Below are 18339 nucleotides of genomic sequence, written 5' to 3'. Positions count from 1 at the left end.
AGACTGTCTCTCGTTGCTGACGGTATGATTCTGTATACCCAGAACACCCTAAAGACTCTATCAAAAGGCTCTTGGAACTGATGAATGATTTTAGTAAAATTTGAGGATACCAAATCAATGAACACAAATTAGTAGCATCCTATACATCAGGAATATTCAAGCTGAGAGCCAAATCAAGTATGCAGTCCCATTTGTAAAAGCTACAATTGAATAAATAAATTACCTAGGAATACATATAGCCAAGGAGGTCAAATATCTCTACAAGATCTATAAGTAACTGCTGAAAGAAATCATAGATGACACAAACAAATGGAAAAACATTCCATGCTCATGGTCGGGAAGTATCAATTTTGTTAAAATGGCCATACTGCCCAAAGCAATCTACAAATTCCATGCTATTCCTATCAAACTACCAATGTCATTTTACATAGATCTGGAAAAAACTATTCTAAAATTCATGTGGAGCCAAAAAAGTGCTCAAGTAGCCAAAGCTGTCCTAAGCAAAAAGAACAGAGCCAGAGGTATCACTTTACGTGATGTCAAACTATACTAAAAGGCTGTAGTAACCAAAATAGCATGGTACTGGTACAAAAACAGACACACAGACCAGTGGAACAGATAGAGAAACCAGAAATACAGCCAAACACCTATAGCTATCTGATCTTCAACAAAGTTGACAAAAATGAGCAACAGAGACAGGACTATTCAGTGATTGGTGCTGGGAGTGCTGGCGAGCCATATGCAAAAGATTTGAAACTGGATAACCTACATTTCACCATGCACAAAAATTAAGATGGATTAAAGATTTAGATGCAAGACCTAAAACTGTAAGAATAATGGGAAGAAAACTAGGAAACACGCATCATTCTGGACATTGGCCTTGAGAATTTATGACTAAGACAGTAGTCAAAAACAGTTGCAGTATAAACACATTAAAAAGTGGGACCTAGTTAAAGAGCTTCTGCATAGCAAAAGAAGCTGTCAACATCAAGATGAGATTTGGGTGGAGGAAAAGAGAAAAAAAGAAACTATCAACAAAAAGAACAACCTACAGAATGGGGAGAAAATATTCACAACTTAACATCTGACAAATGTCTAATATCTAGAATCTATAAGGAACTTAAGCAATCAAACAAACAAAAGCCAAATAACCCCATTAAAAAATTGGCAAACTGGGCATTGTAGCACATGCCTATAATCCCAGCTACTCGGGAGGCTGAGGCAGCAGAATCGCTTGAACCCGGGAGGCAGATGTTGTAGTGAGCCGAGATTCCACCATTCAACTCCAGACTGGGCAATGAGAGCGGAACTCCGTCTTAAAAAAAATAAAAAGGGGGAGGGGGGCAAAAGACATGAACAGACACTACTCAACAGAAGACATTCAAGTGGCCAAGAAATATATGAAAAAAAGCTCAACATCAATGATCATCAGAGAAATGCAAACCAAAATCACGGTGAGATTCTGTGCACATCAGTCAGAATGGTTATTGTTAAAAAGTTAAGGCCAGGTGTGGTGGCTCACATCTGTAATCTCAGCACTTTGGGAGACTGAAGTGCGCAGATCACTTGAGCCCAGGAGTTTAAGACCAGCTTGTGCAACATTGCGAAACCCCATCTCTACAAAAAAATAGAAAAATTAGCCAGGTGTTTTGGTGTGTACCTGTGGTCCCAGCTATTTAGGAAGCTAAGGCAGGAGGATCACCAGAGCCTGGGAGTTAGAGGCTACAATGAGCTGTGATGACACCACAGTACTCCAGCTTGGGTAACAGAGTGAGACCTTGTCTCAAAAAAAAAAAAAGTCCAAATAACAACATGCTGGTGAGCCTGTGGAGAAAAGGGAAGTTAGTTACACTCTGTTGGTAGGTAAGTAAATGCGTCAGTCACTGTGGAAAGCAGTTTGGAGATAATCTCAAAGAATCTAGAAATACTGGTTGGCCCAGCATTCCTGTTACTGGATGTATATCCAAAAGAAAATAAATTGTTCTGTCAAAAAGGCACATGCACTCATATGTTCACTGTAGCACTATTAATAATAGTGAAGATGTGGAATCAACCTAGGTGCCCAGAAGCAGTGGATTTGATAAAGAAAATATGCTGCCTATAGACCATGACATGCTATGTAGCCATAAAAAGAAAAGAAATAATGTTCTTTGCAGCAACATGGATACAACCAGAGGTCATTATCCTAAGTGAATTAACACAGGAACAGAAAGCCAAATACTGCATGTTCTTGTAAGTGGGAGCCAAATATTGGGTACTCATGAACTGAAGATGGCAGCAATGATACTGGGAATTACTAGAGAGGGGAGGGGGCAGGGGTTGAGAAATTAACTGTTGGGTACCATGCCCAGTACCTAGGTGACAGGCTCAACTGTACTCCAAACCTTAGCACTGTGCAATATGCCCAGGTAACCAACCTGCACCTGTATCCCCTGAATCTAAAAACTTGAAAGTATTAAAAAAAAAAAAAAAATTCTAGTTGTCTGGTGAAATTCTCCATCTCTTTCCTATTTTCTTGAATGTATAATTGTTTTGCATGTGATTTTGATATCTTCAATGTACTCCTGTTTCTATTTGTGTTTTGGTTTCAGTCATTTTCCCCTTTTTATTGGTATATGCCTGATAAGTTTCACTGCCTTCTTTCTGAGTCATTTCTATGTCCAAATTTTCCTCTTTTTTTTTTTTTGAGACGGAGTTTCGCTCTTGTTACCCAGGCTGGAGTGCAATGGCGCGATCTCGGCTCACCGCAACCTCCGCCTCCAGGGTTCAGGCAATTCTCCTGCCTCAGCCTCCTGAGTAGCTGGGATTACAGGCATGTGCTACCACGCCCAGCTAATTTTGTATTTTTAGTAGAGACGAGGTTTCACCATGTTGACCAGGATGGTCTCGATCTCTTGACCTCATGATCTACCCGCCTCGGCCTCCCAAAGTGCTGGGATTACAGGCGTGAGCCACCGCTCCCGGCCCAATTTTCCTCTTATAAGGACACTAGTCATTGGTTTAGGGACCACCATAATCCAAGATGCCCTCATTTTACCTTGATTACATCTACAGACACTATATATTCCCAAATAAAGTCACATTCAAAGGTACCTGGGTTTAAGACTTGAGCATTTCATTTTATGGGAGCACAATTCAGCTTGGAATGGATATCTTAACCTTTAAAAAAAGATTATATACAGCTTTTGGCCTGGTGTCATGGCTCACGGCACTTTGGGAGTCCAAGACAGGCGGATTACCTGAGGTTGGGAGTTCGAGACCGGCCTGACCAACATGGAGAAACCCCGTCTCTACTAAAAATATGAAATTAGGCAGGCATGATGGCACACCCCTGTAGTCCCGGCTACTCAGGAGGCTGAGGCAGGAGAATTGCTTGAACCCAGGAGGCGGAGATTGCGGTGGGCCAATATTGTACCCTTGCACTCTAGCCTGGGCGACAAGAATGAAACTGTCTCAAAAAAAAAAAATTATATAGCTTTTATAGCTGATCTTGTTGGAATGTTTTCTCTTATACAAAATCATACTAGTCCGTGATACCCAGAATGGAAAACCTTAAAATGAGGCATTAATATTTAATGTACTTTTACTATTAAAAAAATATTTTAGAGACAAAATCTTGTTCTCTTGCCCTGGCTGGAATGCAGTGGTGCAATCAAAACTCACTGCAGCCTCGACTTCTTGGGCTCAAGTGATCATTTTACATTGGCCTCCCCAGAGTGATGGTATTACAGGCCTAAGCCACTGCACCTGGCCATAATTTTAAAATTAACAACACATTCATATGGTTCACAATTGAACATGCCTACGGTTTTAGATAGTAGTGTTCTCCTTTCTGTCCAGTAGCTTTCTATTTTCCTTTCTCATATGCAGTCAAAATTACTAGTATTGCATTTATTCTTTTTGGAGATGTAAAATGAAATATTTAAAGTAGTTGATTTCTAATAAGTCACTCATCCCAAATATTCTCTGATTCTGAATCTCTTGCCCCATAGAATAGCCTCACACAGATTTTATGAAAGAAGCCAATGGAGCCGGTAATATTTGCTTGTATAGATTGTTTTTAGCTATTTTTTTTTTGTAGGCAACTATTTTTACATCAACGAAAGTGAGCATGAAATATATTGATTACCTGGATTTGTCTTGTTTCCTCTTGCTTACTGTGTGGTGCTTCCCATTTATTCAATTGTGAAGGAATTTTATGCTTCTGACTTATTTGATATACCAACATACAAGTAATAGAAATAATCTTATTCACCAGAACAAATCAGGGACAGTTGTTTAGAGGACTTTTTAGTTTTAAAGTTCACAGTAGCGCCAATGTACAAGTAATGGAAATAATCTTTTTAATTTACAAAAACCAATCAGAGACACATGTTTGAAGGCTCTTTATTAAAATTTACAGTAGTGCTTATTATTAGGTGGCATTCTTTGGCATAATCAATGTATTTTGTTTTACAGTGCTCTCTCAGAGGAGGAGAAAACTACTCTGCGTGCAGGGCTCATCACCAACTTCAATGAACCGATAAACCAAGTTAGTGAGAAAAATACATGTTAATTTTTCTTTATTTTAATTTGTACTGCTCTTCCAAACTAATTTTATATTCTGGCATTAAAATGAAAAATAAATAAAAATATTACTATTACAGTATTTTCATTTGTGATTTTTTTTTTTTTTTTTTTTGAGACGGAGTTTTGCTCGTTACCCAGGCTGGAGTGCAATGGCGCTATCCTGGCTCACCACAACCTCCGCTTCCTGTGTTCAGGCAGTTCTTCTGTCTCAGCCGCCCGAGTAGCTGGGATTACAGGCACACGCCACCATGCCCAGCTAATTTTTTTTGCATTTTTAGTAGAGACAGGGTTTCACCATGTTGACCAGGATGGTCTTGATCTCTTGACCTCGTGATCAGCCTCGTCTCAGCCTCCCAAAGTGCTGGGATTACAGGCTTGAGCCACCGTGCCCGGCCTCATTTGTGATTTTTTATATACTTTGTTCATTTTTAAATTTTGTGATCTATTTGTAACTGTGAATAGTTTTGATTAGATTTGGTTATCAATTATTTAAAACTCAGAAGTCATTTTAAGGTATACTTGTATACTTTTCGGCTTTCTCATTTTTTGAGCCTGTATTTAAAGCAAATCTCTCTATAGTCATATGATGCCTAATGTTGTTTTGGGCAGCAGTGGACCGCATATATAATTGTGGTCCCATAGGTTTATAATGGAACTGAAAAATTCTTCTCACCCATTGACATCATAGCTATCCTAACATTGTAGTGCAGTTTATTACTCATTAGTTTGTGTTGATGCTGGTGTAAATAAACCTGTTGTACTGCTGCTAGTCTTGTAAAAGTATAGCATATACAGTTATTATACATTCTGTGATATTCACACAACCACAAAATTGCCTAATGACACATTTCTGAGAATGTATTTCTGTTGTTAAGTGATACATGGCTATATTTGTAGTCTTCCTGCACAGGAATTAATTTTAATGATTATAATTTTTAGATTATCTTCCCTACCACTTTTTTAGAAAAGCTACAGAATGGCTTCAGGTTTTTTTCTATTGGTTGTATCCATCACATTTTTAATTCCTACTATTCTGTGGCAGATAGATAGTGAATTATATATGGTTTTATGTTTTTTTTATATTGAAGTTTTTCTTCTTTTTTTTTTTTTTCTGAGATGGAGTCTTGCTCTGTCACCCAGGCTGTAGTGCAGTGGCACGATTTCAGCTCCCTGCAACCTCCACTTCCTTGGTTCAAGCAATTCTCCTGCTTCAGCCTTCTGAGTACTTGGGATTACAGGCACCTGCCCCTATGCCCGGCTAAGTTTTGTCTTTTTTTTTTTTTTTATGCAAGCCTACCTGAATGATAATTTTTGTCTTTTTAGTAGAGATGGGGTTTCACCATGTTGACCAGGCTGATCTTGAACTCCTGACATCATGATCTGCCTGCCACGGCCTCCCAAAGTACTGGGATTGCAGGTGTAAGCCACCACGCCTGGCCTGAAATTTTTCTTCTAAGAATAAAATAAGTTTTGCTTATAGGTACAATAATTTTCAGGTTGTTTTTTTTTTTGTAAATTCTCAAGTTTTTTCAAGATAATACTTGGTTATGCTTGATTTTTAAAATTGAGCTATTAGAATTGTATTCAGCAGTATTTCCAATACAATTTTATTTTGACCTGTTTAAGTGATCTCAGTTCTTTGCTTTTTCTTGACAAAGGAGCTGAAGAATATTGGAGAAAAATGGAGCTACCTTTAATGTGGCAGGAGGTGATTAGGGAGGGGTTTGTGTTACTGAACAGTAAACCACTGCCTAATTGTTCTTTCAGCTAGCATTTGGGAAACACTGATGTGTAGAAGTATCATTATTTAAATGCCCAATATGTGATGTTTCTTTCTGCTTTTAGGTAAGAGGTCTTAAATTTTGTGGTCAAAGGATCTTGTTATACTGCTAAAATTGAAGACCTTAAAGAGTTACATTTGTTGATATTTACTGTATTGTAAATTAAAACTGAGAAACTTAGGCTGGGCGTGGTGGCTCATTCCTGTAATCCAAGCACTTTGGAGGCCAAGGCGGGAGGATCACCTGAGGTCGGCAGACCAGCCTGACCAACTTGGTGAAACCCCATCTTTTTTTTTTTTTTAAAAAAGAAAATAAATAAATAAATAAGAAAAAAAAAACTGAGAAACTTGAAAATATTAGTGTAAAAAATAAAATTATAAAGAAAATAAATAAATAAGAAAAAAAACCAAGAAACTTGAAAATATTAGTGTAAAAAATAAAATTATATGTGTCAACATAGCAGTTTTGAAATGAGCAATAGTATTTATTTCCCAAACAATAAAAATTTAGTGAGAAAGGTGGCATTGGCTTGCGTTTTTAGGGTCCAGTTATTTTAAGGAAGAGATCTAGGTTTTTATATCTGCTTCTTCTTTTACTCTGTTATGGTACATGATAAATGTTACATGAGCAACCCCAAGGCACATAATAGTTAGATTCACCAGGGTTGAAACGAAGGAGAAAATACTAAGGGCAGCCAGAGAGAAAGGTCAGGTTACCCACAAAGGGAAGCCTATTAGACTTACAGCAGATCTCTCGGCAGAAACCCTACAAGTCAGAAGAGAGTGGGGGCCGATATTCAACATCCTTAAAGAACAGAACTTTCAGCCCAGAATTTCATATCCTGCCAAACTAAGCTTCACAATTGAAGGAAAAATAAAATCTTTTATGAACAAGCAAGAACTCAGAGATTTTATTACCACCAGGCCTGCTTTACAAGAGCTTCTGAAAGAAGCATTACACATAGAAAGGAACAACCAGTTTAGCCTTTCTAAAAATATACCAAAAAGTAAAGAGCATCAACATAAAGAAGAATTTACATCAATGAATGGATAAAATAGCCAGTTAACATCAAATGGCAGTAACCCTAAATTTAAGTCGACTAAATCCCCCAATCAAAAGATATAGCCGAAACCTAACGGTATGCTACATCCAGACTCATTTCACATCCAAAGATACACAAAGACTCAAAACAAAGGGATGGAGAAAGATTTACCAGCCAAATGGAGAGCAAAAATAAATAAATAAATAAAAAGCAGGAGTTGCAATTCTCACATCTGATAAAATAGATTTCAAAGCAACAAAGATATAGTGGTAAAAGGATCAATGCAACAATAAGAGCTAATGATCCTAACACCCAGATACATAAGACTCATAAAGAAATTTAGACCCAACGAGACAGAAAATTAATAAGGATTTCCAGGACTTGAACTCAGATCCAGAACAAGTAAACTCAATAAATATTTATAGAGCTCTCCATTTTAAATACACAAAATATATATTCTCCACCTTAAATACACCAAATATTCATTGGCCATTATTAATACCCGTTTTTAGAATAAAGCTACATTCCCGTTCTCTCTCCCTCTTTTTCTTTCTCTTCCTCTCCTTCACTCCTTTTTTTTTTCTTTCTTTCAAAAAAAAAAAAAAAAAAAAACAAAAAAAGATAAATGTTACATGAAGAAAACCTTGTTTCACGCTGACAGGTAATTGGGAAAAGGAGGACCTTATAGGTCTCAGAAGGGGTCCTAGCTCTACCAGGGGTCCATGGGCTACACTTTGAGAACCACTGTCTTTAAGCAGTCATTCAGTGAAATTGTATTCATTTCTGGCAAATGTATAATTAACAATGTACTTTTCACCATGCATTCCTTATCAATTGCATGATTTCATTTGTCTATTTCTAATGATTAATTTTTTTTCTCCAGATTGCAACTCAGATTGCAGTGCTGATTGCAAAAGTTGCTAGATTGGATTGTCCTAGACAGTGGCCTGAACTAATTCCCACCCTTATAGAGTCTGTTAAAGTCCAGGATGATCTTCGACAGCACAGAGCATTACTTACCTTCTATCATGTTACCAAGACACTGGCATCCAAACGACTTGCTGCTGATAGAAAACTATTTTATGATGTAAGTGATTTCACATAAATTTGATTGTGAAAATTGTGCTACTTGTAAAAAATGATTATAGTTTTACTTCTATTGATGTTTTATTGAAAGACTGAATTGTTTCTCATTTTAAGTTGGGCAGTGATATGAATAAGAAGATCACTTAGTTGTCAATGAGGAGAATTGGTTAGTTGGACACAGTCTGAAGGCTGGGAGATCAGTTTGAGGCAGTGGGAGTAGTTCAGATGGGATGATACATTTCTTAAACAAAGCTGTGGTAATGGATGCAATTAGGCGGGCATAGAGTTGACATTTAGAAGTAGTATTGACGTGGGTAATTGAAGGATGTAGGGCAGATGTAGGAAGGAGTTTGACATAAGTAGGGAGTGGTAGCCATTTATTAGTTTTTTTTGCACCATTTGTTTTTGATTTTGTGTGTGTGTGTGTGTTGAGAGGGGGTTGTATTCTGTCACCCAGGCTGTAGTAGAGTGGCATGATCATAGCTCACTACAACCTTGACCTCCTCAGCTCAAACAATCCTCCTACCTCAGCCTTATGAGTAGCTAGGACTCCAGTTACATGCCACCATGCCCAGCTAGTTTTTTAAAATTTTTTGTAGAGCTGAGGTCTCACTGTGTTAGCCATGCTTTAAAGTATTTTTTTTTTGAGACGGAGTTTCGCTCTTGTTACCCAGGCTGGAGTGCAATGGCGCAATCTCGGCTCACTGCATCCTCCGCCCCCTGGGTTCAGGTAATTCTCCTGCCTCAGCCTCCTGAGTAGCTGGGATTACAGGCACACGCCACCATGCCCAGCTAATTTTTTTTTTGTAATTTTTAGTAGAGACGGGGTTTCACCATGTTGACCAGGATGGTCTCGATCTGTTGACCTCATGATCCATCCGCCTCGGCCTCCCAAAGTGCTGGGATTACAGGCTTGAGCCACCGCGCCCGGCCTAAAGTATTTTTAACAGTGTTCTCGATTACCTTTTGTAATTGTAGAGAAATTAAAGGAATATAATTTTAAGTCTTATATAGCCACATGTTAGGGCTCAAACTATTTCAGGTGTGTTCTGAATCATACTGCTCTCCAAAAAGAATAGGGTGACATAGTGTTTTATAGAAAGATTTTTCTTTTGTCTTTTTTTTTCTCCTCTAAATGTACTTTAAATATTGTTCATACTTTTCCCTAAATTAGCAGGCTTTTCTTTGGGAGCTTCCAGAGTTCCTTTTGCTTCTAACTTTTTGTTACTGAGGACTTGGACTCACAGGGTAGAGCCTCTTCTTTGAGAATGGACTATGGAAGGGGGGTGGGAAGAATAGTGTATAATCTTGAGCTGTCTTTCATGTCAACATTAGTTCTCAGTGTGTTATATACACAGACTGAGAGGTTTCAGAACTACACCTTTGGAATCTTCACTTTGAGGATATGGCTTGGCAATTAGCATTTTTAACAAGCTCCCCATATGATTTTTATATATACACCAAAGTTTACGTCAGACCACATTGTATCCTTCTCATTTTTAACTCAGTGGGTTTAAATAGCCAGTCTTATGTTCATACGAGGATGCTGTGTGTAAGAGAAACTGTTTTTGATAGTCCAAGGTTGCTTTTCAAATCCTTTTCACTTTTACTTGATTTCTAGCCAGCACTAAACGAAATGGACAGTTTACTCACTCCAGTCTTTCTGTCAAATTGTTTTTGCTGAACTCTTTTCTTCACCTCAAACCCTTTACTTGTAGGACTTACTTTTTTGTTGGGGAGAGTCCCAAAATCAATTATATAGAAGATTCTTGGTTACAGTTACCTGGTACTAAAGGCTACCAGTCTATAAAAGTTTGAATTCACATTTCAACTTTCTTAAAGTTTACTCCGCGAATATGTTGCCTTACAGGTACAGTTTATATTGAGCTGAGGCAGTATATATAATACATTGAGATTATCTCTACAGATATCTCAGGGCCTTAACCTGGATAACCTGTGTGAGTTGGCTTCTTGCTTTTTTTTTTTTCCTTTGTTTTTTGGTGTGAAGCTAGTTCTCCATATAGAATGAAGTATAGGCTTAGTTAGCATCTTGTACTTACTTTTAATATAGTAGTTATCACACTGTGCTGAATTGTAATTGTTTTCTTATTTTTCTCAGATTCACTGCGGTGTAGCTCTTATTGCTGTCATGCTACTGCGTAGTCTAAAAGAGTACACATAATGTTTGATGCTCTATAACTGTTTGTTAAGTGAATGAATAATAGAAGAGGAGACTTTTTCTTAGGTACCTGCTGGATATCAGTGATATAGTGCAAAACTTCACAAAGCAGGATTTTTGAGAGATTAGTCAAAGCTAAAGATACCCGCAAAAAATGCAAATTCGCACCTTTTATTTTGAAGTGGAGCAGCTGAACCTGGAAATATGGACTATAGTAGGGACTAGGAAGGGTAGCCTGTCTCATGTGGTTGAGGTACAACATGTGCACTTAATTGAAGGTAGCACATATGGGAAGACATTATTTTAAAGAGCCGTTTTGCTAGTTAATACAGCTGTGCCTGTTTTGGTAATCTGAATTACAGAAAATCTTCCTTTTAATAATAAAGAAAGATGCCAGGATGGTCCTCAAGTACCAAATTAGTTTCCTATATAAAAAAAATGTAGGGGTCGGGCTCATGCCTGTAATCTCAGCACTTTGAGAAGCTGAGGCGGGCAGATCAGCTGTGGTTGGGAGTTCGAGACCAGCCTGGGCAACATGATTAAAACCCCTTGTCTTTCCTAAAAATACAAAAAAATTAGCTGGGCATGGTGGTGCACACCTGTAATCCCCGCTACTTGGGAGGCTGAGGCAGCAGAATCACTTGAACTTGGGAGGCAGAGGGTGCAGTGAGCCGAGATTGTGCCATTGCACTCCAGCCTGGGTGACTCTGTCTCAAAAATAAAAAGTAAGCTTATGGTTAAGCTGGTTGCTATAGAAAAGTAGTAGAGAGTACACTTAAAATTGCTACCTGCTGCTCAGTGTATCCCAACAATTTTTATACCCTTTCCTCCTCTATGTTAAAATGAATTGAGCTCTTTTTCAGGGGTGACAAATTACAGAATCAACAATTGAGAGCAAATTGTTTTGCAATAACAAAATTGAGCTTGATGTGACACAAAAAGGAATTCATTTATTTATTGTTTTGAGAGAGAGGTGTTATCTTGGCTCACTACAACCTTTGCCTCCTAGCTTCAAGCAGTTCTGGTTCCTTAGCCTCCTGAGTAGCTGGCATTGCAGATGTGCACCACCATGCCCAGCTAATGTTTGTATTTTTAGTAAAGATAGGGTTTCCTCATGTTGCCCAGATTGGTCTTGAACTCCTGGCCTCAAATGATCTGCCTGCCTCAGCCTCCTAAAGTGCTGGGATTACAGGCGTGAGCCACTGTGCCCGGCCAGATTCTTTTTTTTTTTTTTTTTGAGACGGAGTCTCGATCTGTTGCCCAGGCTTGAGTGCCAGAGTGCAGTGGCCCAATCTTGGCTCATTGCAACCTCCACCTCCCAGGTTCAATCCCCCTAGTAGCTGGGATTCCAGGCATGCACCACCATGCCTGGTGGCATTTTTGTAAAAATACAAAATTTTTGTATTTTTAGTAGAGGTGGGGATTTGCCATGTTGTCCAGGCTGTTCTCAAACTCCTGACCTCTGTTTATCTGCCCTCCTTGGCCTCTCAGAGTGCTGGGATTACAGGCGTGAGCCACTGTGCCTGGCCAGGAATTCATTTTCTGTAAAACAGTATGCCTTTATATAAACTTAAATATAATAAAATGTACATTAACCACAGTTAAAATCCAAAGTCTCTAAAGATCAGGAAATTTTTTTTTTTTTTTTGAGATGGAGTCTCCCTCTATGGCCCAGGCTTGAGTGCAGCCCACTGCAATCTTCACCTCCTGGGTTCAAGTGATTCTCCTGCCTCAGCCTCCTGAGTAGCTGGGACTACAGGCACACACCACCACATCCGGCTAGTTTTTGTATTTTTAGTAGAGACTGAGTTTCACCATATTGGCCAGGCTGGTTTTGAACTCCTGGTCTCGTGATCCGCCCTCCTCGGTCACCCAAAGTGCTGGGATTACGGGCGTGAACCACTGTGCCTGGCAAAATAAGGAAACTTAAGGTACAAGTAGCAATTCTAATGAAATTACAAGTATGTTAAACTAAATAATGTCTCCAAATCATGATGTGTAACCCACAAATTGGCAGAGACATAGCTGTCTGCAACCTTGACCTCCTAGGCTCAAGCAGTCTTCCCATCTCAGCCTCCCAAGTAGCTGGGGCCACAGATGCATACAATTGTACCTGGCCTGGATATTAGGGATGAACCTTAAATTTTTACTTCTGTCTAACAGTCACTTAACAGGTACTGAATGCCTACTATGTACAAGAGATATGTACAATATTGTGGGAGACAGAAGATAGAATTAGTAGTGTCTTGATAGTTTATGTGGAAGAGCACAACCCCCCAAAAGTCATTTAGTAAGCTATTAAAATCTGCCATGGAAGAAAACAAACTGCATTGCGTTGTTATTATGGTCATGGTAAAACTTAGCTGAATTTTAGAAGCTGAAAGATGTATAATGAACAATGTTCTCATTAGAAGGGACATGGTGGCTCATGGCTGTAATTCCATCATTTGGGAAAGCTGAGGTGGGAGAATCCTTGGGTCCAGGAGTTTGAGACCAGTCTAGGCAACATAGTGAGATCCTATCTCTACTAAAAAATTAAAAAATTAGACAGGCATAGTGGTATATGTCTGTCATCCTGGTTACTTGGGAGGCTGAGGTGGAAGTATCACTTAAGCCTAGGAATTTGAGACTGTAGTGAGCTATGTTTGTGCCACTCCACTCTGCAGCATGATTGTGCTAGCCTAGAAGACAGAGTTAGACGTTTCTAAAAAATAATAATAGTGTTTAAAAAATAATAATAGTGTTCCTGCTAAACAACACATGCATTATTTGCATGATAAGGGTAAAAGAATGATGTGTGGCAAGGTGAAGTCAAGTTACAATACTTTGGAAGGTCATCGTGATGAATTACTGTATTTTCTAAAAAACGAGAACTGCCTGGCTGCTTTGAGATGGGTTGGTTAGTGTGAGGTAGATCACTCACCTTCATAGCAGAGACTTGCAGACTTACTCCTTGTAAATTTAAGACTTCATGATGTGGTCCTTAGGGGAAATTTCCAATAATTGAAATTATGAATGCTAAATTTGAGAATGCCAAGGTACCACTTACATGATGCAGTTCTAGCCTGTAAGATATTTACAGTGCAGTAAAATTTATTTGTAAGCAAGTCATCAAATAGGTTTAATAGATCTTATTTTGACTTTTGTTGTTTATAATTGTTGCATTAAAGGCCATATTGAGTCTGTTTCTTATCTCTTGCTCTGTGTAATTTTATACTGGCTTTTCTTCCCCCCCAGGATTGAGTCTCACTCTGTCACCTAGGCTAGAGTGCAGTGAGCTGAATGTAATTTCCGCCTCCCAGGTTTAAGCGGTTCTCCTGTCTTAACCTCCTGAGTAGCTAGGATTATAGATGCATGCCATTATGCCCAGCTAATTTTTATACTTTTAGTACAGACAAGGTTTTGCCATGTTGACCAGGGTGGTCTCAAACTCCTGACCTCAAGTGATTCTCCCGCCTTGGCCTCCCAGAGTGCTGAGATTACAGGCGTGAGCCACTGCGTCTGGCCTTTATTGGCTTTTAAAATACATTATTAAAAGAATGACTCTTATAAAGGGTCATTTGTGCTGTGAACCTGTGTGGGGATTTGAGCCTGTACATGTGTGTGTCTAGGTTTATATTAATATCAAGGAAAAAACTTTTTGGTGGGAAGTTACTTTAGTGGAGGAGAGACTCAAGGTGACAGACTTGGTTCAAAAGAAAAGAGCTGTCCACTGGACAGAAGAGATTTTGAATATAGCATGGTGTATATCCTTCCTGTGTTGATTCATAAAGCCTCTTGTGTGGGTCCTAGTTAAGGGCCTGGAATAAGAATGAAAATTCCAAAACTATCCCCCAAACATCTAAAAGTTGCTTTTGAAATAGTGCTGATTTATACCTTACCATCCATCTGTTTATCTGACAACTATTTGAATTCTTACTCTATGCAATCACTTTATAGGATGCCTGAGATACAGCTGTGGAAAAGGTAGGGTCCCACCTAGGGAGTAGAGTATTTTTATCTTCTTTTGTTCCTCCTCCTTATTGAGTTGGTATTTTGGATATAGGAGAACCGTGTGTAGGCATAAAGTGGCTGATTGCTAGGATAAGAGACTTAGGGAACTGGAAGATGGGCCACAGTGTCCCCCTCCTGGGCCTGAGCTATGTCACTGGCAGGTTTGAAAACAAAATGAAAATTATATTTTACTTTTAAAAGCATGTAAGTAACAAATGCTGTAGGTCTTTAGGAATGTCCTTCATTGACAGTGAATAAATAAATATTTGAGAGACATCAGCAGTTTGGCTGGAAATTGTTTTTGAGATAGAACTTGTACCTACCAAAGCTTCTGGCTTGATACATTTTGGTAATTTAATATATATTTATGTCATAGTTAAGTGAAAGCAATTTATACTTAAGCCTTATTAATGCAGAAAAAATACAATTATTACTAAAATAACTTTTTTAGTTAAGAATGTAGGTGTTTTTAAAATTTTCAATTTTAAAACATGGAAAAGACAAAATGTTAACTGCCATATAACTGTTACCTAGGTCTAATAGTCTAATGTAGCTCTTTTTGCTTTCTAACTTTTTTTGAGCTATTTTAAAGGAATTTAAATATTTCATTTTTTTTTACTAAATTCTTCATTTATCTGTAAAAAGAGATTTATTTTTAAAATATTTAACTTTTATCATCCTAAGGAAGTAAAAGGGATTTAATATTTTTACCCAGTTTTCTAGGTTGTTCTCACATACATTTTTACAAGTGGCTTGGGCCAGAAAAATGAATAAGGTGCATTTGACATGTCTTTTGAAAATCTTTTAATTTTGAATTGTATTGGTTTCCTCCCTCCCTCCCTTTAAAAATGCCATTGACTTGTTAAAAAAACTAAATCAGTTGTCTTGTAGGATGTCCCACCTTCTGCATTTATTGATTATATACCTTGTTGATTAGGTTCAGACTAAGCTCATGGGTAATATTTTTTGCCCCAGGATTAGAGATGAATTATTTAATACATGAACTTTGATTTAAAACTGTTTTGGTGCTAACATTTCTTAAGGGAAAATTATGAAGACAACAATTCTGAGGCTAAAAAAGTTTAAGATTATTTGAAATGCTAAAATGCTTATGTGTAATGGTTAGCTTGTGGTACTTCAAGGAACCAAGTCTTTGGGCTTCTCAGTTACAGTCACTAGGCAGTCAGTAGGTGTCACTGTTTCTTCTGGTTTAGAAATAGAAAATTTTAAGTATTTGGGGGTTTTCATGAACTAGTACCTAAAGTGTTTCATTAAATAGTTTATTTGCATATTGTCTTACTGAATATTCCTTTTCCCCTCCACAGTTTTTTAGAATCAAATATAGAAAAAAAACTTTTGTTCTCCTACCTGCTTGATTACTTACTCTTTTCTAGCTAGCCTTCTGTAAGCATGTATCAGTTTGTGTTTCCTGGAGCAGATAGGAGGTTATACAGTGCTTGTGAATATATTAGTCAGTGGTTTCTTCTTTATTCCTATTGTTTCTTCTTTCTTTGTCTCTCTGCTTTTACTGAAGAGTAAAGGGCTAAAAAGTGTTAAAAACTTTTCAAACACTTGTAAAGGATGGTACAACAGACTTTAGTCAGGTGGGACGACTGCAGTGGGGTTTTGCAGTAGAGGAGAGAAATTGTGCTCAACTCTGAATACAAAGAAAAGTGGGAATTTATTGCTAAGAAGCAGGGGTGGAAAGCGTAGGAGGTTGGGTGGGGTGTGGTGGTTGGGAGGATGGAAATTACTAAAAAGAAACCTCAGGGATGAGAGGGTGTTTCTGGCCAAACTGACCTAATAGGATTCTTGCTGAAAGCAACCTGATTAGATATTGATGGTATCAGATCTCAAGGATGGGGGATTCTGGCTAAACCAACATAGCAAGATTTCTTGCCAAAATTGGGTGATGCAAAGAACAGACATTTTGGAAGTTCGAAACTAGAAGCCTAGTTAGAACAAAGATTCAGAAAAGCCTAACTAAAGTTTGGTCAAGGAGAGGCTCTTTGTCGAACGATAGTCCTCTTGCTTCTTCATTCCAGCCATCTGTGTAGATACCTTTGGTAGGCTAGCTAGAGAGTCTTGAATTTGAACTTTAAGAGATGTCTAATATCCTTAACTGTTAAGTTTTAAAATGAAATTTCCATATTGTTTCTTTTTTGATTTTTTTCTCATGTTACATGCCTTCATTTAGTAGTCCCTGCTGTGTGCCTTGTGTGTTACATGCTTTTCATATCTGTAGTCCTTAAAGTACAGGTTAAGTACTTCTTATCTGCAATGCTTGGGAACAGAAGTGTTTCAGATTTTGTAATATTTACGTTATACTTAGGTTGAACGTCTCAAATGTGAAAATGTGAAAATTGAAACAGTCCAGTGAGCTTTCCCTTGAGCATTGTGCTGACACTGAAAGTTTCGGATTTTGAAGCAAATACTTCAGATTTTTCAGATGTGGATATTTTAGCCTGTAGTTCTCTCATATTAAGCATTACTTTCTAGGGCCAGAAAGAGGGAAGAATTAATTAGTAGATCAAGATCTAACTTTGCCATTAATATCTATAAATCTCATTTATTTTAATGTTGTAAGAAGTAGGGATGAAAATTTAACATTAAAAGTTGCTTAAGGTGAAATGGAGTAGAATCTTTGATTGCCTGAATTACTGAACTTTCTCACACGTTTTTAGAGTCAAATGATAAACAGAAAATGAGATGATTTTATGAAACAGAATAGAATTGTATTTTAATGACTTTGATTCCACCATGATTAAATGCTTCCTTTTATTTACTCTTGTGACAGTAAGAACCTGTTCTTTGGTATTTTTCATTCTTTGTTTTATAGGTGAGTGGGGAGGATTTTATGTTTAATATACTGTGATTTGCACTGTTTGTATGCAGGTGGTAGAATTTTGCAAAGAGATACTCTTCTGGTAATAGAAGTAGTGCCTGAAAAAATTAAAACAGTTTTGGCTGGGCATGGTGGCTCATGACTGTAATCCCAGCACTTTGGGAGGCCGAGGAGGGCAGATCACAAGGTCAGGAATTACAGACCAGCCTGACCAACATGATGAAACCCTGTCTCCACAAAAAATGCAAAAACTGCCTGGGCGTGGTGATGTGCATCTGTAACCCCAGCTACTCGAGGCTGAGGCAGGAGAATTGCTTGAACCCAGGAGACGGAGGTTGCACAGAGCCGAGATCATGCCATTGCACTCCAGCCTGGGTGACAGAGTGAGACTCTGTCTCATAAATAAATAAATAGTTTTGCCCTTTTGCTACCATTATTATAAAATACTATTTTTAGGGGTGGGCGTGTAATCTCAGCACTTTGGGAGGCCGAGGCGGGTGGATCACGAGGTCAAGATATGGAGACCATCCTGGTCAACATGGTGAAACCCCGTCTCTACTAAAAATACAAAAAATTAGCTGGGCATGGTGGCGTGTGCATGTAATCCCAGCTACTCAGGAGGCTGAGGCAGGAGAATTGCCTGAACCCAGGAGACGGAGGTTGCGGTGAGCCGAGATCACGCCATTGCACTCCAGCCTTGGTAACAAGAGTGAAACTCGATCTCAAAAAAAACAAAAAACAAAAAACTATTTTTATTTTTTACAGACAGGGTATCGTTCTGTCTCCCAAGCTACAGTTCAATGATGCAATCATAGCTCACTGCAACCTCAGACTCCTGGGCTCA

General features: G+C 38.3%; 1 protein-coding gene across 9 annotated transcripts in view; it reads left to right on the top strand.

The window, feature by feature from the left end:
• Positions 1–18339, top strand: part of IPO11 (importin 11) — a 221033-nt gene that overhangs the window by 33203 nt on the left and 169491 nt on the right. For all 9 annotated transcript variants that reach the window (XR_013532297.1, XM_078365462.1, XM_002744924.5 and 6 more), the window contains 2 exons: positions 4459–4531; positions 8276–8479. Coding sequence is in view for 8 of the 9 variants with exons in the window: in XM_078365462.1 (XP_078221588.1) it covers positions 4459–4531; positions 8276–8479 (277 nt within the window). In the remaining variant the exon portion in view is untranslated. The remainder of the gene's footprint in view (positions 1–4458; positions 4532–8275; positions 8480–18339) is intronic.

This window comes from Callithrix jacchus, chromosome 2 (genome assembly GCF_049354715.1).
Source record: "Callithrix jacchus isolate 240 chromosome 2, calJac240_pri, whole genome shotgun sequence".
NCBI classification, from domain to species: Eukaryota; Metazoa; Chordata; class Mammalia; order Primates; family Cebidae; genus Callithrix; species Callithrix jacchus.
Note: the sequence above shows the minus strand (reverse complement) of the source record. Positions and strands in the feature narration are given on the sequence as shown.